We start from the raw sequence: 27,589 nt of genomic DNA on the forward strand, positions 1-27,589 counted from the left end.
ATATCCCTTAACTAGGCTGCAGTAGCTGCTTTCTTTAGAGTGGAATGATCTTAAGGCATTACAAATCATATAGACGTAGTACGTTTGTAAACACTTAACTATCCATCTGTTGATTCAAGCCTTAGTCTCTGGATTGCCTGTTTGAGGTTTTGCAAAAGTTACTTGTCCAAGGTATAGATTTAGTTCTCTCAATGTAAAACTTTGACGCTCCCTTCACATCAAGCGTACAAAGCCCTTTCATCCAGTCTCCAGATGTGGAAAGAAAATGGGCAACTTAGTTATGTGGTTTTACATGAATGGGAGAGACACCTTTTGGAAGGAACGTGTTTTTCTTAAAAGTTATTCTATCTTAATGTGTATGAATAAAAGGTTCCTCCAGTTAGTGCTTGCAACTCACCGATTCTACAGAGAGGTAATAGCAAGAAGTAAGGCTATCTTCCAGGACAAGAATTCCTTATCACAAGAATACAGTAGCTCGAAATGAGAACTAATTTTTGTTCGGACTATGTTCAAGTTCCATGCTCGCCTAGAGGCGTTTTCAGAGAAAACGACTGCAGCTAAATGTAAAATGGAGGTGTATGTCGAGCACAGTTTCTCACAGATGTTAAGGATTGCTGAAAATGTCTTACTCTACACCCAGAGGGGTCCATATGTTTAGGGACAAATATTTTCCACTTTATTAGCAAGCACTGCAGTGCGTTTATCTGCATCACAGAATTTGCATAACCTCAGGTGCCAAATTGCCTGATTGAGTTGCCGGAGCTGTGGGAGACTGAGCTGGTTCTGATTTGGAGTCTGTAGATTTGGCCTCAGGAGAAGGTTTTAGTGGGGATGTACCGACACCCCAACAGCTTAGAGTACCCAGGTTGCCTTACTGAAGTGAGTGCCACTTTATATAAAAAATAAAATTAAAATAAAAAAAAAGTGGTCAGTGAAACTTGCCTCATCTTCATCTCATATGGACAGAGAGACAGAGGATGAAAAGCATATGCAAAACTGGCTGACCAGACCATCTGTACTACATTGCCCCTAGATTGTGAGCGAGGGTACCCAAAAGTAAGGTTTTGTCATTTTGTATGTGGGCAAACAGATCACTAGAGGGCGTGCCGAACAACTGAAGGAACCTGTGAAGCACTTGGGGATTCATCTCCCATCCACAAAGTAGTAGTTCTTCACCCATGGCATATGCTCCACTATGAACTAAACGCGTTTTTTGATTACCAAATAGAACATCTTTTGGGCTAGAGCAGACAGTTGAGGGGCATGAGCCCCCACCAAACATCCCTCTATCTCCCCTCCCCCCTCCCCCCCCACACACACTTCCCAATCCCCTCCCCCCAAAAAGTTATCATTTTCTACAACCATGTGGCGCTTTACCTTGTGTTTCACTGCCCTCTGTAGGACTGTGGTATCAGGGGAAGGGGCGGGAGAGGTGGAGGGGTACCGACAGTGTAGGACTCTTCGTCAGCATTGTGTTAAAGATCAACATAGTAATCACCCCAAGGGTCATCCTCATCGCAGGATGAGACAGGGTCGTGGAACAGATCTTGAAGATCACATGGGTACCCTGGTCCTGGTCAGAGTGAGAACCAAACTGAGGAGGTGGATAGGGTGTGAAGGTGCTGTGTGAAGCTTAGAAGTATGAAGCAATCCCACATTGAAGATTAGTGGGAGAACTAGTTTCATAACCCTAACAGTAGGTCCCCAATTTGAGACTACTCCAGATTCAGATTTTTATGCTGTGACCAGAGAAGATATGATTAGGTATCACGACAAACTAAACACAGTGGGAAGAACTGAAGACTTGAAACATCAATTTTTATGGAGAAAAAAAAACTGCACCAAATTCCAAGCAATACAAACTTTTTTTTTTTAGTAAGGCCTCAAAAAAAGGCATGCTGTAGTCACACTCGCTAGCTTCACTGTAGTCCTATAACCCTAAATGGTTATCACATTTCTGATCATGTAACCCGAAGACGAAGTGGATCTCTAAGGAAGAACGTGTAAGCCAACCCAGGCTCAATTCTACCCAAAAGCAATCTATTCGACCAAGCACTATCATGCAACCCAGCAGGCATTGCACACTGAAAGCACATATTGGTTTTAACAGTTGGCAACCTGCAAGCCTCATGGACTGGCAGGCACCAAAAACCTAGCAAGCACTGCAATAGGTCTCGCATATTTCGAGCAAGTTAATTGTCATCCTTTGCAACAGCGCCCATGAGCAAAAACAAACGAAACCGAGAAAAGACAACTTGGCAAAAGAACAGAAAGTTAGCTTTAGAAAACATAGCAATTTTGTGCCTGCTGGACACGTTTTTGCCAGTCACAAGCCTTCTGTTTGCAGGGCACTCGAAGTTAAAAACAACAAATAGTACCTCGATCACGTCAGGAGCAGCAGACGGGCACTAATTAAGTTGCATCCACACAGAGAAACAGAAGTGATGCCAGGCGTGCTTTGACGAATTACACAGCTGTCAAGAAGAGTGCAACGCAAACAAAGAAATGGTGAGTGACAGGCGGAGTCCAAGCCCTTTACGGAGCACAAGAGTCTTGCAAGCGAGACGCATGCGCTAGCACATGCACGCTCGACCCTAAAAACGATACACTTTTTGCACTACATCAGGGTGTTATGACTATAGCACTCCTAGTCCATAAAAGCGCCACATAAAAAATAAAAATAATAATCCTCCGGCTTCATCCTTTTAGGATGACTAATGCACATATGCTAATCAGCATTTATGAAAGATGAGACCGCTAACTTACTTCAGCACGCTTAAACAATTATCTTCCTCCAGATGTCCACAAACTGCTGTGATAACTATTTAACGTAATCAGCTTAAGCATTAATTTTAATTCTTTAAAATTGCTGGCATCAAATTTAGAAGAAAAACATAAAAGCGGGGCTGGAGTGAAAGAATGTTCTCCTTCACAAGACGCTGAGGACAAAGCAGCTGAAAAAAGTGCAGCCAAAATGTCCAGGCACTGAAAAGTCGTCAAGGGCTTTCTGTGAGGAGGTTGAAGTACTGTAAAAACATGTAATGCAGCATCTAAAGTCCAAAACTCACTTAAAGGGTGGAAGAGATTTAAGTGCAGCTTTAACTGATAGACAAGGTATCAAATTAAAGCCTGCTATAGCCCCCTCTACATATATGAAGCTCTTTGTAGGCACAAAGGAAAACCCTCACTTCGACATGAGTATAGCAACAGACTAGATAAATTATCTGCTTTGGAGAAGTTACCAAACTTTAACAGTGGCTTATGCGTACTACAGCGTTCAGCTTCTGAGGTAGCACTCCAGGTAACTGCTATGAAAGCAGTCAGAGGATGCAGTAACCAGTGGTCCACTGCAGCCACAAAAGGCACGTGGAAGCCACGGTTACAAGTAACTAACAAAGGCATCGCCTCCACTTCTTCAGAAGACTCTCGCAGCACCAAAAATAGATGGTAGGATAGCCAGGCAGGGGAATTCTTAGGGGGAGACCTTGTACCGTCTTGGTGCTCAGTACAAGTGAAGATGGACATCCATGTGACCGTCTAGAACATGCTCACAGTAGCAATTTTGTTGGTGAAAGAACTACAATGCACATGGGTACAGATTGGGTCGCAGCCTTGACAGTAGACTTTTGGGAACATTTTCTTAAAAGTTTGGTAGTTAAATCAATGGCATGCACTGGAAGACAGAGTAAAAAAAAAGGTATACAACATAAAACCGGGTCATTAAGAGTCACTTCGCATTTTGCAATTCCACAGCGTTGCCATGTAACAGTGTGCAGCAGCTTCTCGTGCAGGTGTTATGGAACTGGGAAGGAAATGCTAAATTTTGGGCTATGATAAATTTTAAGAGCTCGTCTTTCGACTCTTAGAACCCAGGTAAGTTAGTTTATAGACTTTACCAAGATGGAGGTAGTAGGCAACTCCTACCAATATAGAACCAGTTCCCCCGACTACAGAATAATACTTCCACTACTGTCAGTTTAACACATCCGGCTAGAGCAGTGGTCTTCAAACATTAATGCCGCCCCCCCCCCCCCCCAGTTGAAAAAAAAAAAAAGCATTGGGCCCCCCTCAGAATTTTTCACAATTATTTTAGAAAGATGGCAATGTTTAAATAGGTCTATACCTATTTAAACATTGCAGTTAAGTACTGTTACCTTTTAAAAACTGCAATAACATGCTTCTGCTTAAAACAAAGGCATGTTATCTGTTTAATATTTCTTTTGGCCAGAGTTTGGCGCCCCCCCTGGGATCACTTGAGGCCCCCCAAGGGGGGCCCGCCCCCCAGTTTGAAGACCTCTGGGCTAGAGGGTTGTAGCCACTATGTGTAATGTTTTTTTTTTTTCTAAACACACTTTGTCCCTCAATCTTGGAGACCAGCTCTAGGGTTGCAATATATAGACAGAGAGCACCCTCAGTGGACACATATTGTTATGTTCACAAAGGCAAGAATTAAAAAAAAAAAAAAAAAAACAGCAGCTTTCCAGTAACTTGAAAGGAGATCAACATAGGGCAGGGAAACAGACTGAAGAGCCATGGAGAAGACATGGTGAGCCAAATGGGTGGGCAAATGTTTCATCTGGGGCCAGTACCAATCCATTTTAATGCTATAGAACTTTTCAAAAAATTAGTGTAAGAAATGGGGTCTCTAATTTGCAGCTGTTAGCACCCCATCTAAGTGAGGACCCTTGCTCTAGTCAGGGTTAAGGGCGTCACACAGCTAACATAACCCCTGCTCACCGCTTGGTAGGAGCAGTCTGGCTCATCCCAGAGGCAATGTGTAAAGTATTTGTACATACACACACAGTGAAACACAACAACAGACTCCACACTAGTTTAGAAAAATAGTCAATATTTCTTTGAGTAAAACAAAACCAAAACTATAAAAATCCAAAATACACAAGTGAAGATTGAAGGAAGCTGGCCTGGTGAGTACGTATGGTACTTACACCAGTTCCAGGGTTCCTCTATTAGAGTGTAGTCAGTGTCAAGAAGCCAGGCTTTCTAGAGGTAGCTGTGGATGAGCAGCCAAGGCTTATCTAGGAGACATACAAAGCTCATGCAATACCACTGTAGTCACACAGCATTTACATGACAGAAAAGACTCAGTTGCACAAAAACAAAAAGGTACTTTATTTTAGTGGCCATACCAAAATTACTAAACAGGCAATAATCCCTTAAGAGGTAAGTAAACACACTAAATATGTACACTAGTAATCAAATAGGCATAGAAAAGGTTAGAAAACTGTGCAAATAGCAATAACCAATAGTGACCCAAGAGGGAGCCCAAGCGATATAATAAAATAAAAATTTTTTTAAAAAAATTAAAAAAGGGAATGCGAACACGGGACTCCCATCTAGGGAAGTGTAATGTGTATAGGGGAGCTGAGAGTATCAGAAAACCACAGAGTTAAGTAACAGTACCCCTTCCCCCCCAGCGACCAGGAAAGCAGGAGTAAATCACTGGAATTTCCCCAAAACACCCAAAAGAAGACACCCAGACAAGACTGCAAGAAACCAGCGGTGGATTCCTGGAGAAGAAGACCAAGTCCAAATGCCACAGTGGAGTCCAGGAGGAGTAGGAGCTACTACCCACCCAGCTGTACTTGCAGGAGTTGGTGGACAGTGAGGAAGAACAGGTCGGCACTGCGGCACTGGAGCTGGAGAATAGTTCCTGATGGATGCAGAAGATGTCCCAGGCTGGAGTGAAGATTGCAGATGGTTGTCGGTGCAGGAATACCACCAACAAGCCTTGGCAAAGGCACACTTGCGGTTAGTGGAAAAGTGGTGCTGCCGGGGACCCGAAAGGCCCAGGAGGACAACCCAGGAAGGCGACAGTCAGCGACACAGAGGACCCACAGGAGCAGAGGCAGCACCCACAGGAGCCCCACAGGCTGGGAATATAAAAGTTGAAAAAGGAACCCACGCAGCACTACAGAGAGGGATCCCACACCGCAGGAGAACCACGCAGAGGGCTGTGTGTTGCAGAAAGGAGTGCTGTGGACTGGAGCTACACGTCACCTGAAGATCCCTTGGAGGAGATGTAAACAAGCCTTGGCAGTTGCAAGAGACGTGGTGCACGGGGGTACCGTCCTGCGTGGGAAGGCAAGGGTTTACCTCCACCAAAGTTAGACAGCTGGCAGAGAGGACCAAGAGAACTACTCCGAACCACCACCCATGATACAGGATCCACGCAGCTCAGGATTAGAGGAGAGCCACACAGCCAGTCATTGCAGCAGGTGCCTGCAGATGCAGGGGAGTGACTCCTTCACCCCAAGAGAGATTCCTTCTTGTGCAGGCTGAAGAGTTGCTGTCTTATGAGGATGCAAAGCCGGGGAAATGTGGCAAAGCTGGCAGGAGCTGTGGAAACAATGGCGAGGCATTGTTTCCATATGAACCTGTGGGGTCAATGAATCCAGCCAGTCAAGATGTGAGGCATCTACTTTACAGTGTTGGGATCACACTACAGGGCCACAGGTGTTGTGGAGGAGTCAGGTGACACGGCAGTCACGCTGTGGCGGGACTTTGGAGGTACGGCAGTCATGTGGTGCAGGTCACGGTCGCTGCACTCAGTCGGAACCATGGCTCCAGTGCAGGTGGCAGCACCAAGTCTGAGTGCAGCCCCGGTTCTAAAGTCGCTCTGGAGTCGATGTGCTTAGTTTCTTCTTAGTTGCACCAGAGCTTACTTCCAAGGGCTCAGGGACAGGATTTGGCACTTCTTGTCAAGTCAGGACTCTCAGCAAGAGGGCCCAGACGCTGGTAGGTGAAGTCTTTGATTTCCCTGAGACGTCTTAACATGAGGCAAGCTCAGTTCAAGCCCTTGGAGAACCTTGGAAAGCAGGATGTAGGAAGAGTCCGGTCCTTTCACTACCAGGACTGAAGCAGCAGGCCAGCACAGCAGAGCAACAGGCAGAGTGGCAGTCCCTCTTCTAGCATCCACCTCTTCTTCCTGGCATAACGTCCTCCGTCCAGAAGTGTTTTAACTCTGTGGGGTCAGAGGTTCAGCACTTTTACCCATATCTGTCTTTGAACTAAGCAAACTTCAGAGGGAAGTCTTTGTAGTGCACAAGACCCTGCTTTTCCCTGTTTTGGCACCAGATACACTCCAGGGGGTTGGAGTCTACTTTGTATGAGGATAGGCACAGACGTATTCAGGTGCAAGTGTCAGCTCCTCCCACCACTCTAGCACAGGAAGACCCATCAGCCTGGTGTTGGGCCATCAGGATATGCAGGGCACACCTCAGCTTGGGTGACTGTCTAGAGTGAATGCACCGACAGCCCAACTGACATCCTGACCTAGACGTGTATTCAGCAGACAGGCAGAGGCACTGAATGGTTAAGCAAGAAAATGCCAATTTTTCTAAGAGTGGCATTTTCAAAATTACAATTCAAAAACCAACTTCACCAAAAGAGGGGTTTTAAATTAAGAGTTCAGGGACCCCAAACTCCATCTGTCTGCTCCCAATGGGAAATGACACTTAAGATTTTTTAAAGCAATCAACCTGTTACACTATGGGAGGAATAGGCCTTGCAATAGTGAAAAACACATTTTGCAGTATTTCCCTCATCAAGACATGTAAAACAGACCCGTTATACATGTCCTACCTTTTATATACACTGCACCCCGCCCTTGGCGTTGCCTTGGCCATACTTTAGGTGAGACTTACCTGTAGTGAAGGGAAGGTTTGTGTTAGCAAGTGGGTGCACTTGCCAGGTCGAAATGGCAGTTTAAAACTGCACAAAGGCACTACAATGGCAGGCCTGAGGCATGTTTGCAGGGCTACTCATGTGGGTGGCACAATCAGTGCTGCAGGCCCACTAGTAGCATTTGATTAACAGGCCCTGAACCCACCTGGTGCACTATACTAAGGAGTTGCTAGTAAAACAAATATGACAATCATGGATAAACCAATCATCAATACATTTTAGACAGAGACCATATGCACTTCAGCACTGGATAGCAGTGGCAAAGTGCCCAGAGTCCTTCGGCCAACCAAAAAAAGTCAGAAAAAAAATAGGAAGAAGGCGGCAAAAGGTTTGGAGATAACTCTGCAAAAAGGGCCAGGACCAACACTTGGCAATTGAAAAATACTATGCTCTAGTGGGATGACAATGCTGGTTATTCAAATCCACAAAGCCTGTCACATTTTTAACATAATGAATGGTAAAGACCACAGCAGTGAGCAATATACGGTGTAATGTTCTGCTCCGTCAATAGTGCTGTGGGGCAATAAGCACCAGTAAACGAGAGCAAATTTAGCCTAGAAGGTGTTCTCACAGACTGGTATTCTTGAGAAAGTTCTGCTCCATTATCCACCTGGCTGTATCAGTGAGCTTCTCGGATGCAGAAGAGGTTCTAGTTACCCAGAATTTAACTTTAAAGCCCATCAAAAGGTACAGACTGACCAATGGACTTCCATTGAAGGACTCAGGGAGCGCAGTACTAGGAAAATTAGATAAAATATTCAAACACGGACTATCTTCTAAAGGAAGATGTCAGCAGATTGGCAAGGGGTGAATAAAGAAATTAAACTGATGTACAAACGCTTTAAGTAGAGCAAGACAGAGTCCAATCTTCAAAGTGTGAGGGATGGGTTTTAGGAGGGTGATAGGAACTACATAGTGCAGCGCACCATAAAAATCACTTTGATCTAATGTTGCTGCAGAACGAACAAAGGTGGCTAAATATTAAACAGCAACGCAAGGATCCAATCCCATTGCAGACACTGGTTGGAAGTTAATCTGGGCAAGTGAGGGTAGCAAGTGAGTTTCAAGGGGAAAAAAGCATGTTGTAAAAAGGGATAAAACGACAGCAAACAGACCAAGAAGCAGCTTTGCTGGTTGACGACCAATAAGGTTGAGACTGAGGAGTGGACTGTGCAGGCAGCTATGGAGGATGAATGGCACATTTACTGCACCACGTATACACACACTTCAGGTTCCATGGGCTGGGCGTGAGGCATAGCCCAGTACATGATACTAATGTTTGAGGTACAGGTTATACTTAAACCATGATGGCAATATCTTGGTTACTGAGGTTTCAGGAGGGGTGTCTAAGCGCTAGGAGTGTTCCACTTGAAGGAGTTTGAGTAATTCTAACTCCATGTGTTCATTCCCAACTTTTGGCAGGAATGAATTCAAATGTCAGAGAAGGTTTTAGCAAATCTATTAACTTTGCGTGCCGGGCACAATAAGGTAATCACAGAGCACCCCCCCCCGCCCCCCATTTATAGTGCTCAGAGACTCGGGTGCAAAACCCTTGACGGAGGGCATGGGGTGGCAGTAAAGGAAATGAGCTAATTTACTCTTTTTCAGGAACCAACTGTTCTATTGCAATGATGCTGGTTCGGTGTATCCAGAAGCACTTATTCAACGGTGAAGTGCGACTGCTCCCCCTAGTGGAAGTTAGCGGCATAATGAGTTGGAATAACCGGGACAAAGGCAGACTGTAGCATATAGCACATGAATGATGTACTTTGTAAATTGTTCTTTGAAGAAGGGCCTCCAAAATGAGTGGAGGAGACTTCGTTGTATAAGCTTTGCTTTCCAACTTCCTGAGATCTACCTTAAAAGTAGAAGAGGGTGGCTTCAGGTTATGGGTACCGACATAAAGGTCCCAGATAACCTGAAGTTGAGCCTGTTCCAGAGCGCCCTTTATCCAGAGGTGGTCGCAAACCTAGCTACCTCTTTTGGGGATCTGACCTAAATAAAAGGCTGATTCAAACTAGGATGCTTTAAAACGGTCAGGTGGGATCTGCCTGATTCAATGAAAAACAGCAACACTGAACAGGCGCAGAAAGCACACCAACGCTATTTTGAAAAGACAGGGCTCTTTTCAAACTCTTTTTTCCTGGTTCTGCCTGCACCACGGGCACTTATCAAGCAACCGATGATTGGGCACGTGAGATGACAGACTAATGGCAACAACATTTAGCTGGGCTAAGATCCTCGAGTATACCTTGCTTTTACCAAATGACTTTTCAACGCCCCCCACCCCCTCCATGCAACCGGCCTTCCAACCACTGCACTCTAGAAATAATGTGGGACAGATTTCTATATTGCACTGGCCAGTATTACTTTTGAATATAGTTTTTTGAACCAGTTAAACAAGGTCTATCCCTGGCCAATTCCTTGTATTCATCTGCACTTAAGGAGACACTCTGTAGGGTCAGCCAAGAGATACTTCCTATCTGGAAGAAAACTCTGGAACTGTACCACACCAGGGCAGGGGCCTACCACAGCCCATCAGAGAGGCCCTGCGGCTGCTCCACGAGGAGAAGACTGGAGCTGCGCTAAAGGGTACTTCACACTGAGCTCAAAAGCACAGCCCAGCTGCCCAAATCCAGGTCAAACACTAGCAGAGGTGCCAAAACTGAACTGGAGGCAACAGTCTGCAATCAGCTGCCATAATGGACTGGTAATCTTCTCCCGAGGGCCCATAACATGTTATGACAATAGAAAACATTTACCTTCTGGTGAGCCTGCACTCCTTTAACACTCCACCCCCCGGTTTTAAGGGATTCGAGGTGTTATTCTGCTCATCCTAGGCACTTCAGCACTTTGAGATTGCACGGCATGCGCCCCCTGATTCTAGAATAGCTTAAGTCACCCAGTTATTATGGTTTAAAAGGACACTGTACCTAAAAACCAGTATAACCCAACAATTGCTGGGGTGAACCATCAGCCGACGGGGCACGCCAGGTCCCATCAGTGCAGAATACAGTTGGTACATTTGTAGCATCGTATGCCACCTTACTCACCGACAATGTGTCCATAATAATAGCCAGACATTGGAAGCATAAGCACTATAAATGTGTTCAGGACACTCTGATGTTTTGAGCTCTTCACCTTTTTAACTGCCGTATATTTTTGCAGCAAATAAAGACAAATTTGCTTTTAATTAAACCGCTGCGCCGTGTCTGCCTTCCAAACCCACCACCATCTGCTGGTGTAAATTATGACCACCCTGCTTGTCTTCCCTTGAAGAATCAAGCGTTCAAAGATTGCAGGTTGGGTCTACAAGTGGATGCTAAAAGCACCCGAGGCCCTGTAACACCAGTGCTAATCTTCAGCTCATGCCAGATACTGCCCAGAAACTCCCCTCCAGGTCCAGAGAAAAAGCTTCAAATTGTCTACATGCACTTCCCAGTTTTCTTTGTTTACAGCATACCCTATGAAATTAGTGCGTGTTCATTGCCATCTGCTGCCTAAAACCATTTTTAAATGGAGGAATTTCAAAGACTATCACCACCTCCAATTTAGACCCAAGAGCTGTAGGATTTATGGTTCTCTGCCTGGTCTTGGGCACAAGAATCGAAGCAAGCTAGTCTTAAATAAAAAAATGATATTTCTACATGCTCCCGAAATATCTACTGAACTGGCTAGCTAATAAACGTTTTACTGTACTGCAATACCTCTGTTCACCACCAGATGTCAGGCAAGCTCCACTGCACAAGATATACTATTAACAGCTACCGTTTATTTTCCCCCCCCCAACAAGGCCAAGACAGCTGGTGGTATGGCTTCTCCCTCTGAGCAAATCCTGCAATTGAGCATGTACGAATAGTAGGACTCAGCCAGCCATCCCACAGTCCTTGAGCTTTAACCCTTTCGCGGCTAGGCTCCCCCAAGTGTTAGGCCCTTTTTGGCTATTTGGGGTAGTTCTTGCTTAGGCCTCCAATAACCTTTTGTCCACATAAGGTATCCACATCTAACGTGCGTTTTTTTCCCCCAACATACTAGGGATTCTAAAGTTACCCAGGGTTTGTAGATTCCCCTAGAGGGGACAGAAAAAGCCAAAATACAGCTACATTGCGTGTTTGGGGAAAAATGTGCTACAGAAGACGTCTGTTTTTTCCCTTCAAATGGCATCAATGAAAGGTTTGCAGTGCTAAAATTGCCATCTTCCCTGCTTTCTGCTTTGAATAAGAAAACCAAGATTTTCAATGCAGTTTTGGCATTTTACTGGGAGATAGCCCCATTTTTTGTGCTTTCAATATCCATCCAGTTAGAGATAGAAATAGGTGTGTAACCAATAGTGGATCCAGGAAATCTATACATTTCTAAAAAGTAGACAACACTCTGAATTCAGCAAGGTCTATTGTATAGATCCTTCAAGGTTTCCCTGTAAAAAAGTACCAGGTGAAATAAAAAATGTAAAAAAATTAATACAATTTAAAAAAAATGTTGCAATTGAGTTAAAAAGAGCCACGTGTGTGTACATTTCATCTGTAACCGCTATGGCAGATTTTTAAAATCAATATACTCTTACGTGCACTGGACTTCTTGTTGCAGGGAAATAAGGCTTATAATTTCATCTAGAACTCTAGGTATCCAGAGCCAATAATGGAGCTGCACTTTGCAATGATTTTTCATTATGTAATGGATATACAGAAATTAATTTGGTGAAATATAAAGAGTGAAAAAAGGTATTATGGAAACCTATGTATTTCCAAAATGGGCACAAGATATGGAGTTTATCAGCAGTGTTATTTGCATATCCCTGAATTTGTGGGTTCCCATACTAGGCATGTGAATTAGGAGTCATTTTGAGAAATGCCCCGTTACACACTTACATTTGGAAGGTGCAAATGCACAGAAAAACAATTAGTAATAACACTTGTTCGACTATTCTGTGTTCCCTTATTTCTCTCGATAAAAATGGTACCTCACTTGTGTGGTTAGACCTACAGCACACAATAGGAAATGGCCCAAAACACAACGTGAACACATCACATTTTTCTATCTAAAACACACACTTTTTTTGCTCTGCCTAGCTGTGGATATTGGGCCCTAGCTCAGCCTGCACAGAGGGAAACCTAGCAAACGTGTACATTTTTTAAAACGAGACAACCCTGGAGGAAATAGAGGATGAGGTGACCTGTGCGGCTCTCACCAGGTTCTGTTACACAGAAACCATTGCAAACCTCAAAACACTTCTTTCCTCACATTTCTGTGATTGTAAGTTCTGTAGTCTGAGGAAAGCCACAAATGCCCTATAGCCCTGCGTTACCCCAGGTCTCTCAATAAAAATGGTACATCAGAAGTGTGGGTGGACCAAGTGCCCATGACAGGGAAAGGCCCAAAACGTACTGCGGACACAGAGTGGGGGTGGGGGAAATCACCTGTGTTTTTGGTCCCAGGCTCTGCGACCATCTATGGAAACCTACCAAACCCATAAGTTTGGTAACTAGACACCTAGGAGTCCAGGGAGGTGTGGCTTGCGTGGATCTCCTAATGTTTTCTTACCCAGAGTCCCCTGCAAAAAAAAAACTATATATCACACATTGTGTGGGGTCACCACATTGGCACAAACTTCCTACCACCTAGAGTTTCCCTGGGTGTCCCGATAAAAATGATACCGCACTAATGTAGGTGGGCCAAATGCCTGCAACAGAGAAGGGGCAAAAATGTTTATAAATTGAAGCGGAACAAAATTGGGTCCAAAAGGTCAGGTTTTTTTTTTCCCCATATGTTTTTTAGGCTTTGGGCACCCACACAGGTGAGGCAGAGTTTGTCAGTACAGAGGAGGCAATGCTGGGTGGTAGGAATTTTGTGGACTCCTGAAGTTTCCATAGAAATGTATGAAAAATGCATGATTTCAGGCAAAGTTGGAGGTCTGCAGGGCATTGTGGATTAGAAAATAGTGTGGGTTTCATGTGAAGCATACCACGCCGGACTCCCCAGACGTATAATTTTTTTTTTAAGTGTCTGGTAGGTTTTTCCAGGTGGGAGCGTACCCAAGTCCAAAAAGTGCAGCCGTTCACCAGCGCAAGTGGGACAATATAGGGAGTTAGCCAAGCTCTCTTGACCCACAAGTATGGGGAGGGGGAATGGGTGGACAAGTATGGGGAGGGGGAATGGGTGGGTGCAGAACGACTGTTGCCCCCTCGGTTGAGGTGGGGGCATAACCGTGCCCATGGTGGTGGGCAGCCACCACCCCTCTTTTTTTTTTTATTCTCTGGTGTCTAATGGGCTGTCTGCCCTTCGGCGTCCCCCACACCCCTGAGGGCTAATCACCTCAGACTGTGTGACTGTGTCCCCAATTTATTTGGGGTAGTGGCACGGCCATAGTGGGCAGCCGCCACCCCCCCCCCCCTCTTTTTTTTAAAAAAAAGAGTTATTTACTGGCTCTAGTGGGCTTTCTACCACCCAGGAGGGAGGGAACGTGCGCAGAAAGACATTGAACCCATTTATGCGGGGGAGAAATAAATAATCCCTGGTGTATAGTGGGCTTTCTGTTCTCTCCCATACCCCCCCCCCCCCCTCAGTCCCCCCATCCCCACTCCCCCGAGGGGGCAGATCAGGAGTAATTACCCTATATCCTATCTGCCCCCTAGGGGGGCAGAAAAGACTTTAGAAACCAATTTATATGGGGTGAGGGCATGGCCATTTGAGGAAACCTACCAAATCCAGACATTTCTACACTTCTGAAAACTAGACACCTGAGGAGTCCAGGAAAGTGCGGCTTGCGCAGATTTTTCTTACCCAAAAACCTCTGCACCCTCAAATTTAGATTTAAAAATAAATGACACGTTTTTCCTCACATTTCTGTGTGGGATTACCGCACCGGCACAAATGCCCCCCGAAAAAAACAGTGTCCAGCGGGCTTTCAGCTGACTTCCCTTCTGCACCCCCCCCCCCCCCCCCCCCAAAAAAACCCAAGAGGGGGTGGGGCAGGAAGTGTGCCTATTTTGAGCAGGCCATTGCAGTGCCCATTCTGGGCAGCCCCCACCCTTTCCTACATAAAGATTATACAAACCCTGGAGCCTAGTGGCCTTTCTGCCCCTCTTGGGGGACAGATCGGGAGCTATTGCCTCCATATGCCCCAAGAGGGCGCAGAAAGACTGAATTCTGCCCCCCAAAAGTAGGAGGAGCAAAATCCCTTTTCGAAGGGGCGGTTTCCCCTCCGTGGTGTCTAGAGGAGTGGATCCCTGCTTGGAGATCACTCTCCTTGGGCGATCCCCAAGCAGAGGTCCACTTGAAAAAGGTACCATTGGAAAGAAGATTCTCGCCTTTCCACCGACACCTCTCACGTCTGCATCTTGAACTAAACGGCTCATTTAACTTTTAGAAAAATTACATCAGTGCAACGCATGAGCCAACTCATTTACCTGAAATTCCCTGAAAACGCAAAAAAAAAAAAAATGCTTTGGGAGGTGGAGAAGCTGTTCCCCATCTAATGTAGCTGGTTTCTGTTTGCAACAGGAAATCCCTCTAGTGCATGCACTAGAGGGATTCCTGCCTTATGTGCGAGGACGGCTAGGAGCTGTCCTCCGCACCGGACAGCTCCCAGCCATCCTCCACATGCAAGGGGTTAAGCGACACCCTGCTGTCAGGAGGACAACTAGGCATCGCTTTGCCACTCTTGTAGCAGCCATCTTCCTTAGGGCTGCAACTCACCTTCTTTACAGTGCACACTGCAATAGGGTACTTTTTTGTTGTTGTTTTAAATGGTGTTAAGACATGTCTAATACAAACACTATTAACGACATGATGATGGAACCCAAAGCGAGATGATATCACGTGTTCTTGACTCATGTCTGGTCAGTCACCCCTGGTCTTACTCTGTACACACTATATGAAACTAGGTACTTATTTGTGATAACAGATTAGCTAGGGGCTTATCTAGGTTGAATGGCTATGCAGTCTTTCACCATCTAGGGGCTGGGTCCAGAATTTTCATTCTAAAAGTAGTTTTTTGGGGTGTGGATGACAGGAGTCAATACAACTCATTACGGCGCCTAGCGCATGCCTAAAATATCCCACTGGGTGACCACGATCTTGAGATTCTTTTTTCCACTGTTGGGGTTGGATGCATCACAGTTATACCATGGAAAGACCTATCAATGTATCAGATCGTTGATGAAAGGGACCATTGTGCTGCTTCTTCTCAACGAAGCACAAAAAAAGCACACACTACTACGGTGCCGCCATCTTCCAGAGATGAGAAAAAGGGTCCCTTTGGACAAACTGAAGAGAAAGGGCCGGTTTGGGTGGACAGTCGGCTTGTTAAATGGAGGTCCAACTGGGTGGAAAGGACATTGGGATCAGGGAAGTGCCTCACCAAGACTTTGGCTCCCCGAAGTGCAAGTAGTTAATGCTGTACAGATCCATGTCCTCCGTATGCCAGGCGAATGTCGTCTTCCACATGCCAAAGTACAAGTAGGGGGTGTTGACCCCCTCAATGATAATCTCGCACTCATGCTCCACCATGTCCAGCAGGGTGTTCAGGCTGGCAATATTCCACTGATCAATACCCTAAAAGGCAGAACAAAACAGATGAACCCAAACTACAATGACAAATGGTGGACAAAATGAGAATAAAAGAAGCTTAAGTCCACAAGAATCCACCGCTAACACACAATGAATTAATTCTGCCCACTCCCTCACGCTGAGGCACGGATCACAGCTTTCTTTATAGCCACGATAGTTCCAGCTTGTTTCACATTAAAAGCTCAAGCGATGACCTGCTAGTTAAACAAAGGTAACTGCTCCAAACTCACAAATGGGAGGGATTCTAGGCACCTCACATGAGGTAAACGCACAAAGGGGCATGTACACATACATGGAATCAGGTGATTTCAATATCACACAATTATTAATGCAGACAATACCAGAGCTGGGGCTACTCGTGACTACAGGCAACTTAACCAATCTGTAGCAGAGTACCTGTGTCTCCTTTTCACTTTTGGATATTCTGATGGCAGAGCTAAGGGCACTGGTGAGCGAGCAGTAGGAAAAAAACAAGAACATCCGGGGTGAAAAATGTGGTAAACCTGGTAAACCTTCCACTTCTACTCAAAAAATGTCTGGGCAGTACATCTGCTGGTGGCCCAGGAAAGTAAGTGCTAAACCGTGTCTTGACCTACGAGCCATTTCTCCATCAACATAGATCTGGCCACTGAACAAGGCCATAACCTTAGTCTCACTAAGGAGGTCTGCAGGTATTCTTAATTCCTACTGGTGTTGCTGTGACCTTACCTGCAAGGTCTTTATTTATGCCAATGGCCCTTACTCAGCAGATCTTGTTTTCAGGCAACACCACTACGCTGACACTACAAATCACATGTGTGGAACCACATTCATGCATCTTGGAAGCAAACTATAGTTGTGGACCAGGCGGATTACTTACTTTGTCGTACAATGAGCCACTAATGTCTGCTCCATAAATAGGCGACACAAATGTCAGATTCTTCCAATATTTACGCTCAAGGTCATCAAAGTCTTGGTGGCGAGGAGTACAGTATCTGAAAAATATGAAAAACAAGAACTCAAAGCACATGGTGCCACAAATTCACACAGAGGCACTGTGCAGTCAGAAAGTCATATTTGCTCTAAAATGGTACAATTAATTCACAAAGCACCCAAAACCTAAAGCCAGCGCTCCAACCATGTTCAAAAAAAGGTGCACCTCGTAGCCAGTAAAAAGGTAATCAGCAACTGTACATATCTTAATGTTTGCAGGCATCTGGGAGGGCAGAACTATGAAGGCATGAATGACGTACTGGAACAAGTGACTGTCCGTATTGAATAGAGTGAATTTTGTCAGTCATATATACCAATACAGATTAATGAAAATACCTGAAAAAGATGCATATCTAAAGAATACTGTGGGCAACAAAGCAGTATAAAAAGGGAATTTATTCACCCCAATCCCTTCACCTACAAAGCACCTGGCTACCTTAGGAAAATTTGGAGGCAGGATTAAAAAAAAAAAAAAAAAAAAAAAAAAAAATCGGGGGGAAGAGAATTAAAGAGTGCGTAAAAACAAAGTTGGACGAATGGAATTTAGACACGAGATGAGGATAAATGCGGGAAGTACGAAAAACACACGACTGCAGTTTCTGCTACTATACCACGAGGGCTGAGGTCCATCCTGATCTTAGTGCCTCCAACAGGCCCCATCCTCTCAGCATTTCTGAGATGAGTGGAGGTCCCTGAAGAACCCTACCCACTCACAAATGCAGGGGTGTTCTATACCCTCCAAGATGGCCAGTTAATTGCCACTACCCTGCATCAGAAGTTCTTCCTCCAGTTCTTCTCACTTCAAGGCCCTTACTCAATATAACTCAGCATTTTAAATCCTGATCTTGCACAGCCCTCTGTGCTGTACAGCTAGGGCCACTGCTTATACGAACACCAGAGGGTGCACCGGCATGGGGAAAAAAACATTTGTATAAGCAGGAACATGATGCCTTTTGCTATTAAAGCTTAAACTCTGTATGTGTGTGTGTGTGTGTGTGTATATTTTTTTTATTATTAAAGATGAGCATAATGTTATGTTGTTTAGAGGGCCTGATGAGAAATTCCTTAATTTTGATAGGCCTCTTCACTCTGGAACCAGCCCTCACCACACTATTTTTAATATATATATACACACATTATATATATATATATATATATATATATACACACACATACACACACACATACACACACACACACACACACCAGAAAAGACAGCTAAAATGCGTTAAAAATATAAATTGATAATTTACCATAGCCACCCTTTCTGTAGAAGCTTAATTTTCATAGCTTTGAGTATGGTAATCTTGACAATTTATAAAGTTTGGGGATTAGTCATTTAGTTTGTTATAAAGCTTAGATGAGCAAAGATTCATAGACCCTCCCATAAATGGCAGACTACAAAAATAAACATCCACAAAAATGCGTTCTACTTCTAAAATTACCAAACTTTTCCCTGAGTGCATTTTACCGTGTGACGACAGTCACTTATTCCACTGCTGCTGTTGGAGCAAAGCAAATTTGTATTTTCACAAATGGGAGAGGTTTGGTGTACAAATCTATGCAACGAGCTTTGTTGCTGTCTATATAGATTTTCCTATCCTGCATCGGGAAGAAGGTTGAAATCCACCTACCAAACCTGAACTGCATTTAAGGTTTTCATTTAAATCACGTTCAACGCTTTTTCTGTAATTTTCTTAGCGATTTCATGACAAATGTATGATCGGCTTCATCTGAACTGTCCCGACCTGTGGTCTCAGAGAATCGAATTTACAACCCATGGTAAAATAATAATGTCCGGCAGGGGCGTGGCTACGCCTCACACGGCGACGAGCACTTAGGAGCAGAGATGGAGGCGCGAGCCCACGGGAGTAAACATCCCGACACTGTTTCATGAATGGAGTAAGGCACCTGGACGCATGGTGCAAGCTAGGTATGGCTGAACGGCACCAGATTGCAGAGAAGTCCAGCGATGAGGCAACTTAGCAAATACAGCACCGGTCGCAATTGGGGAATTCGGGCACCAGACGCACATGTGGCTTTTTTTTTTTTTTGTTTAAATAGGTTGCGTTTGTCACCGTGACCATTTCGTGCTCTAACGAGGAATCGGACATCGTAGGCGAGACCAGTAGGGTAGCAGACGTGTCTTGGTGCAATCAAGGAAAATTCCGCCTTTGAAAGCGTTTGTGGAGGTAAAATACAGCATTGCCAGCGTTTGGTGGGCCCCGGTGCGCTGCACCTGCTCCACCACTGGCAGGTATACCCCCGTGAGAAGCAGCAACGGCAGTAGCGGGGTATGCCAACCATGTCTGTAAAGTGCTGAAAGTGGGCGTGCGCCTGCCAGCTCACCCGGGACCTTCCTGTGGGAGTGGTGGGGGGCGCTGCGGAGCACCTCGGACTCCCCCCTGCATCCTCGGGGAACCCTTCCCGCCGGCGAAGGGGGAGACCGGCCCCAGCAGAGGAAGGTGCATGCACTCAGCACATGAAAAGCGAGACTATCTGAGGCCACGTACGAGAGACTGCCCTGGAAACACGCGCTTGGTGAGGTCTTGAGCCGGGGGGGGGGGGTAAGGGAGAGAAACAGGTGAACAAAGAGGAACTGTGGCCCCATAACAGCGCTGAAGAATCTCATTCCAACACATCCCAGGGGTTGTTTTAGGCCCCCATTCCCCAAGCCTCTCCATTAAACCAGACATTAAATGATTCCACAGACTCTAGACAAACAGGGTCCCTTTGAAGACACCGAAGGCGCTACCATACCTGCCCCCCTCCTTTCTTATTTGTCTTGGCCCCAGAAAGAGAAGTAAAATATACCCATCCACGAAGCTTCTTATGCAGCGGTCTCTTAGAAAAGAAACAGGGACAACCCAATACCCTGGGTACTACAGATATAAGAGACAAAGTTTTGGGGTCATTGGTTCCAGACTTGTGACTTTTTAGGGATAATCCAACTGTGCTAGATTTGTTCCGGTCAAAAACGCACAGATTTCAAGAGGCAGCAAATATAACAAAGGGACCAAGAACATACCAGAGGCATAGATGAAAGATACATATTCAAATCATTTTAAATTGGTATATTTTATAATTGTTATTCAGCAACATTAAACTGCATGAGGGGGGCATAATCTGACAGTCCAGTGCCCAAGTGAATAAAGTGCGCATAACAGTTAAAAGATATAGCACAAAAGAAAAATAACAGTGGCTGTCAAACTAGAGTGATATCCGAGGTGGGGAATTAAACTCCACCAGCAGGCATCCTGGAGCAGGACATACAGGGCCAGACGTTTAAAAGTTAGCATCACTCAGAAGGGCTTAAGTAATCCAAGGAGACAGGACTAACTTGCAAGAAGACAGAAAACTCCAGCAGAAACTCGGAAAATCACCAGTGTGAGCTAATAAATGGCGTAAGTGATCAGTTCAAGCACCGAGGCAGGCAAGCCATCCCTCTGCAGCTGAAGCCCAATATCTTTGGCACAGACCAGATGACCTAGAAACGTGATGGCACTGCATCAAACGGTCACATATTCTACTTATCTGGTTCAAATGTGGACCTTGCTGTTTGGTGTGTACTTCATTTTTTTGTACATTTATCACTGTGGTGCATCTGCGCATTTTCTGGCACCACTGGTTTATTCCTAGCTGGTCAGGGGTCTAGAATCAATGACCATGAAGAAACCGCTTTTTCTTTGCGTACTGCTTTTCCAGGGCACAGAAGCAGATCTTTCCGGAGGCAGAAGCTTCATCAGCCAGACATGAGCTCACAAAACACAACCAAACGACAAGGGAACAGAGAAAGGCAGCAGAGGGTAGAAAGCACATGGGACACATGGCAGTGGCAAAGGAAGCCAGGAGCACTCTTCTCACCTGGCCAGAGCCACGCACAATGCTACACGGCCTCCTCTTTCAGGGCAAGTCAACAGCCCAAAAACAACAACAGTGTACTGGGGGTGAATGTTTGACAATGTTCAGCATTCCGTCCATCACTTGTTGTTTTTGCTTTGTCGCCCTAAGTGGGAAGGGTATGCCCAGACGTGGGTCCCGTGCTTCCCATGCCACTGGATTCAAGCTAGCCTGGCTGATGAGGGGTGAAACCCCGAAACCGGTCCCAGGATGTTTGTTTCCAGTCCAGGGAAGACCTGGCCTAGCAGTTCAGGCTGGACTGTTCCCATGGGGAACAGGGTCAAGACTGAGTTGCATATGGCTGGGTCCAAACTGGAATGGCATGGGCAGCAAAAAACGATGGATTTAGACCCAGATCACTGTACTGGGGGTGAATGTTTGACAATGTTCAGCATTCCGTCCATCACTTGTTGTTTTTGCCAAGTCAACAGCCCTGCTGCTGTTTCCAGCATCTGGAGGCTCACGCTTTAGAAGCCAGACACACCCGCATGGTGAGAGGTTCCCTTCTTGGAGCAAAGGCCCACTCATGGCTTCCAAGTACCACTTCTTGCATTATAGCTGCAACTGTTTGAGGCCGATCGGGCCCACCCTACTGGGGTCAACATGTTTCCTCCATCCAAATAAGAGTCTTTCCACTCAGTTCACTTTTAATACTCATACTATTGGGTGAACCAAATATAGGGAATGCTTCTAGCTAAGCACCACTTATTTTACAGAAAAACATCCAAAGTTGCGTTTTTATTTCATTTTTTTTTAAATATAAAAAAAATAGCAAAGTGGTGGAAACACCTTCAGACATTTAAGGGAAACTTGTACTCAGGTATACTTATGGAGGGCCAGGTGCTTAGCCCAAAGATCACTTTCGATTTAGTGTGAGGTGTCACTGGCCGTGTATGGATGGAATACGACTGCTCAAAGCATTTTTGTTAAAAGTATACACGATTGTAAAAGAAACCCGAAGTTTTATGCTTGGCAGATACTGAAGAGCAGACGAGGGAGGCCAGCAGCGGGGATGAACCCTGGATAGATATAACGCAGGGAAATCTTCAGCCCCGGTATGGTGCTTGCGCCAGAGCTCTGCAGCATGCTGAAAAATATTTCTAAGGTACATATACAGAACAGAAACCGATGCATTTAGCACTTGCCAACTGGACGATTCAGGGTTTAGGAGCTCAAAGCCAGCCGTATCATCACCCCTGCAGCACTTTTCCGAATCCTGTTTTGCTGTTGGCAAAATTTAAACTTTACCCCCAATACCCGGTTTAAAGAAAAACAAAAAATACCCACTTCTCGCTGTTGGCCAGGCGTCGGTACTCCCCCACGGTCATCTGTTTCTTCTGAATATTGTACTGGGTGAAAAGGCCAGACTGCCCAGTCACCACCTGCTGGATGGGCGCCGGAATGATCATATCGTCAATGTCATCATACGTCTTCCTCGGCTTCCACTCCTTGGGAGGAATAATCTAGAGAGGGCAAGAGGCAAGGATCAAACTGCACAGGCAGTCACTCGAATGGTGCCGTCACACAAACATCTCCCAACCCCAGCAAAGCATGGAACAGCCAGGGCGGTGGGCTCACAGCACAGCCCCAAACGTACCAACTTATAGTCTTCAGGCTTCTATTTGTTCTATTTTATGAAACAGAAGGCTTCTAGATTATTTTTCCATCATCTTATCGAGAAGAACCAAGCAATCTAGGAGCCCTCCCAGTACACTTATCAGCACGCACTTGAGCAAACCTCTACTGAAAGATGGCAGCACCACCACCACATCCTATCAAAAGCCAGACTAAAATAGTCCCAATAGAGCCAGGTATGGGAAGAGATTCACACACGGGCCATCAAAATAGTGCTGTGGCTGAAACACAAGACGGTTTACCATCAAAGAGCACGAAAACTGTTAAATGAGTATAAAAAAATAAAATAAAGAAAGGTGGAGTCAGTTCAGCAAGTACTCCAAACCTTTACGTGTAGGCTTCATGCAAACTTTAGCACTGTGTGCCTGAGTTACTCAACAATGAACCTCAGCTCTCTAGCAATCCTCCTTTGAAGCTTGGCTGCATGCAACTTTAGGTGACTAGAAACAGAACTGACTCAGGTGGTGTTGGGTCTAGTCTGGTACAAGGGTGCAAAGAAAAAGAACAGGGTTCATATGTTCAAGTTTCACACATGTGGTACTTAAGTAATTCAGAAAATACCATCACCAGATTACTCGAGTTCTCGTGCTGTTTCTAATCACCGACAAAAGTACCCACCCACCCACCTTCCTCAGGAGGCTGCTGGTAGTCACTATCTAAAGTATACAAAAAGCGATGTGTGGATGCTTGAATTGATCTCAGCCACTAGTAATTACTCAGGGCTGCATCCCGTCCATCTTTATTTTGCACACCATGTCACCTCAGTTTCGACCCATTCATATGTAAATCAATTTTGACCCTGCTCCAATGGGAATGGGCAAACCTGAGCTGCCAAGCCAGGAACTTCCTGAACCAGAACACAAGCAAACCAAGACCGGTTTCTCCTTATTTATGGGGGCGGGTGTCATTAGCCAGGTACAACCTGTTTCCAGTGGCAGTGTGCATGCAACCCTCATCTGAGCTCACCCTTTCCTCTTAGGGCGAGATACTAAAACATGCTAAAAGTCACTAACTGGCATGTGAATCCAGAAAAGGATTCATGCTGCAAAACTGGCATTACACTCGTCTACTCAGAAAACTGCCAAGATTGGTACTGTAGGAGTGTAACTTGGAAAATCTGTTGAGGCCTATGCCCAACCCTTGAAGGCCCACGTTTACCAGGAGAAAATGTAGAAAAGAGCCCGTGGCCCAAGATACTTGCGGAGAATGTTTAATTTTTTACATGTGGCCCCAGTCTCCATCCAAAGGCAAAGCCTCGGACCGCTGCCCTTTCATCTCTCCAGCACTGGTGTAACGAAACTTGAGGGCCCTCCCAGCAAAGTACATGGAGGGGGCCCCCTCATTCCCAGCCCACCACCACAGTTTTGCTGAGGGGCCCCTTGGAGTTCGGGGTCCCCCCACACACCGCTGGAGCTTTTGTTACACCACTGCTGTCCAAGACAGTTAACCACCCCTGGCTAAGCCATGAAGCTGCAAAGGGAGCCTCGGCCTGGAGAGGCTGCTCCATGCTCAGTCTGGCAGTAAACACAGCTGGCGATCGATAGGGGGCATACAGCCCAAACATACAGAAGCAGGCAGCAGACGAGGGGGTGAACATGGCTCCTCACAGTACTGACCTTCGCCAGCCCGGCCCGGTGCGCCCCCTGGGACTCGATGTATCCTATGTACTTCCCGAAGTCCTGGAACTCCTCCATGGTGGGTCGAAACGTCATGATCTTGCAGCCAGGGTTGACCGAAGCGAGGTCCACCACACAGGGGTTTTCTTCTGTCCCCATGGTTCCTATCGACCTGCGACTATATCCAGACTGCTGCAAGACACATAAGAGACAGTTCAAGGTGAAACATTCACTTAAAACCAGTAGATGCAGAAAAAAAGTATATAGATTGAGGCCAAACCCTACCCCACAACACCTCCCGCCAAAATGGAAAATAAAATAAACAAGAAGGTGTCCGGTGCATAAAAACGGCCCAATGTAAACTAGTATAAATACTTCGATGCTCAGATGAAACTTTACCAGCCTGCGAGTGTGAAACGCCTGGAGGGTCTCAGATTAGTGATTTATCAACTGTGGGGCAGCAGCAAACCAGGACTTCTGGTGCTGAAGAGCTGCACCACACCCCATGAAAGAGGGATACCTACTGTGGTCTTCCTGCACAGGTTCTTCATTGCTGTCCCGGCAGCGGCTGCTGCCTGGAACCAGGACCAGGCCGGAGTTCTGGCATCGTTTAAAACCTGCCTGGAATCTGTTGGGCTGCAAACAGCCTCGAGGGCTGATTGAATGAAAACAGGCTCTGCAGGCATGAATGCCGCCGAAAAACAACAAGCCAGCCGCTCGAGTCAACAGCTCGTGCGGTGAACGCTTGCAGGTCGCTAAGTAAACAACCCCGTCTCTAAACAAGGGAGGGAAAATTGATTTAAAACCCCGGCCTGACTGCACGTGGTTTAAAAGGATGGCACACTTTTCTATCAACTTCATCAAAAAATACGTTTTTAGGCCCGCAGATCTAACCAAGGTGGTCGCCAACGCACACTAAGACAAAAAAATAATATATGAAACGAGCTGCCCCTGGGATTGGAGCCTGAGCCTAAGGGAGGAGGAGGGTGACATAGGCTTTACAACACTCTCCACCAGTGGCGACCGGCAGCTTTAGGAGGGAGGGGACGGGCAGCACACACACTCATTCATTCTTTCACACAGAGACACACACACACACTCACACACATCCTTTAACAACACTCAGAACATTCAAACATGCACGCACTAAACATTCATTTTAAAACATTACACACACTTACCTTCACCCATGAGGTCCCAGGAGGGTTGGGACAGCTGCCTTCCCTCAGTCAGCCAATAAGGGAAGGCAGTAGTCCCAGCCTCGTCACAGAGTGGGATGGGGTCAATTAGCCTGCTGACCCCACTCTGTGAGGAAGTGTTACTGATTGACACTCGCCCTGGGCACTTCAGGGCTTAAACCTGAAGCGCCCAGGTCGAAGTCAATGGGTGACGCTTTCCTCATCACCCAGGGGAGGGCCTTGAGGCACCTTTGCTGAGCCGAGGAGGTCACGCCCATAGGAGCTGTGACCTCCTCAGCCCAGCTAAGTTCAGGTCAGGCAGCCAGGAGTCTGTGCAAATCGCGCATGTATCACTCCTGGCTGTCTGAGCTGAAAATGAAGAGGGGCAAAAGGTGTGTGTGTGTTGGGGGGTGGCCCCCCTGCCCTAAAGGATGGGCCGCGCCTGCTCTCCACACCTCCCCTTCGGCCACAGCTCAGAAACCAACACTAATGGCTCCTCCTCGAGCTTACTTAGGCTGGGCTCCAGTTAACCATTCTTATTAAAACCTACACTTCAGCTGTTCAACACAAAACCGATTGTGAAATATTTGCCTTTTTCGGGAGGGAAGGAGAGAGCCCTCAAGAGGCCTTAAAGAAAAGATGAAGGTTAGTGATCAAGTTGCCGACCTTGCACCTAGTAAACATAGGCACTGAACACTCCCCTGCCGTCCAGGTTTTGAGTAACTCCAGCCAAGCAATGCGGTCTGCCCCTGCCGCCCCCGGCATAAAAGTTAGAGGGCAAGGGAAAAGCCTGAACCCGCTATCAACAGATGTATAATCAGGGCCACTGGAGTTATGCAATTGCGCACCCGGCGAGTTTCACATAATAGATTTGCCACAGAATCCATCATATGCCTCAGAATCTAAAGGTTAAAAAGTTAATACAAATGCAGGGCACGCGTTGGCATACAGCGGAAAGCCCTTTGTAAAGCTGGACTAAATCTAACAGGTCTCAGTTGAATGTGCTAAAACAAAACATTAACACAGCCTAGGAGGAGCGGAGGCCCTAGGTATAATGTAGCTGTTCAATGACCGGAGTGGATGGATTGACCCTAAAGCGTTAGGTGAGAAGTGAACAGTCTACTCACCTGCGCCAAGGCGTGGTTGACTAAGTCCCCCGCCAATGATTGAAAGGGGCTAGATGAAGGAAGAATGATTGAAAGGGGCGGACCCAAAGCTCCCTTCTGTATAGTCAGCAGCAATAGGTTTGCTTGACAGCTGTACCGTCAAAAGACAGACCTAACCATACGGTGCGCCCCCAAGCCTAATCCACGCCACCACCCAGTGGAGTAATCAGTATATGTACCTAGGGGTCCATTCAATAAATGGAAAATGTCTCCCATGCAGGTCCTCTGGAACGAAATAAACTAACCTAGGTTGCGCTTCACAGCTGTTTTCGAAGCAGAACACCACAATATATTCTAAAAACGCCTTTACTCCGGTACTTGGCAGGAGCACTCCGAAAAGGGAAATCTGATGGCACGCTCCGGTCTACAGAGAGAGGCAGTGCAAGAAACACGCAGGCTTGCAACTCTCCGTCACAACGGTAGATGGCGGCACATGACCAAACACACAAGGAGTCCACAACAAATTAAAAAAGCAAAATACCCTCACGCGCAGCTGCAGGGAATCCCACGGGCTTCTTTTTTTGCCTAGACACAAACATGGCGAAGTACCAGCTGAGTATGAAAGGATGAGTACCGTACCGGAAGCAGTGCTTGGTGATAGGAGCTTAGGGTAGCGACTGTGCAGCAGGTGCAGTGGCAAGGGGGCCCAGTGCGCCGTATTCATGGATCCGTATTACTATTTAGCAAGGGGAGATGGGGTCTCATCCGGCATGCCTGCAGTGGGACCCTTGGCTTACCTCGCTAAAGCGAGAGATCGCACTCCACCACATTAAACAACCGTGCAAACCCCAACTAACTTGCAGCTCTGTAGCGCCGACATTATCCGTGGGATTTCAGAGCGCTTCACCAG

At 46.1% G+C, this 27,589-nt stretch overlaps 1 protein-coding gene across 1 annotated transcript in view; it reads right to left on the bottom strand.

Moving 5' to 3' along the window:
- KDM4B (lysine demethylase 4B) overlaps window positions 1-27,589 on the bottom strand; it is a 399,544-nt gene that overhangs the window by 336,624 nt on the left and 35,331 nt on the right. The window contains exons 2-5 of the mRNA XM_069215895.1: window positions 24,396-24,587; window positions 22,432-22,607; window positions 17,132-17,246; window positions 16,064-16,257 (exon numbers count right to left, since the gene is read on the bottom strand). Of these exons, the coding sequence (XP_069071996.1) occupies window positions 16,064-16,257; window positions 17,132-17,246; window positions 22,432-22,607; window positions 24,396-24,554 (644 nt within the window). The 5' untranslated portion in view covers window positions 24,555-24,587. The remainder of the gene's footprint in view (window positions 1-16,063; window positions 16,258-17,131; window positions 17,247-22,431; window positions 22,608-24,395; window positions 24,588-27,589) is intronic.

Source organism: Pleurodeles waltl, chromosome 12 (assembly GCF_031143425.1).
Source record: "Pleurodeles waltl isolate 20211129_DDA chromosome 12, aPleWal1.hap1.20221129, whole genome shotgun sequence".
NCBI classification, from domain to species: Eukaryota; Metazoa; Chordata; class Amphibia; order Caudata; family Salamandridae; genus Pleurodeles; species Pleurodeles waltl.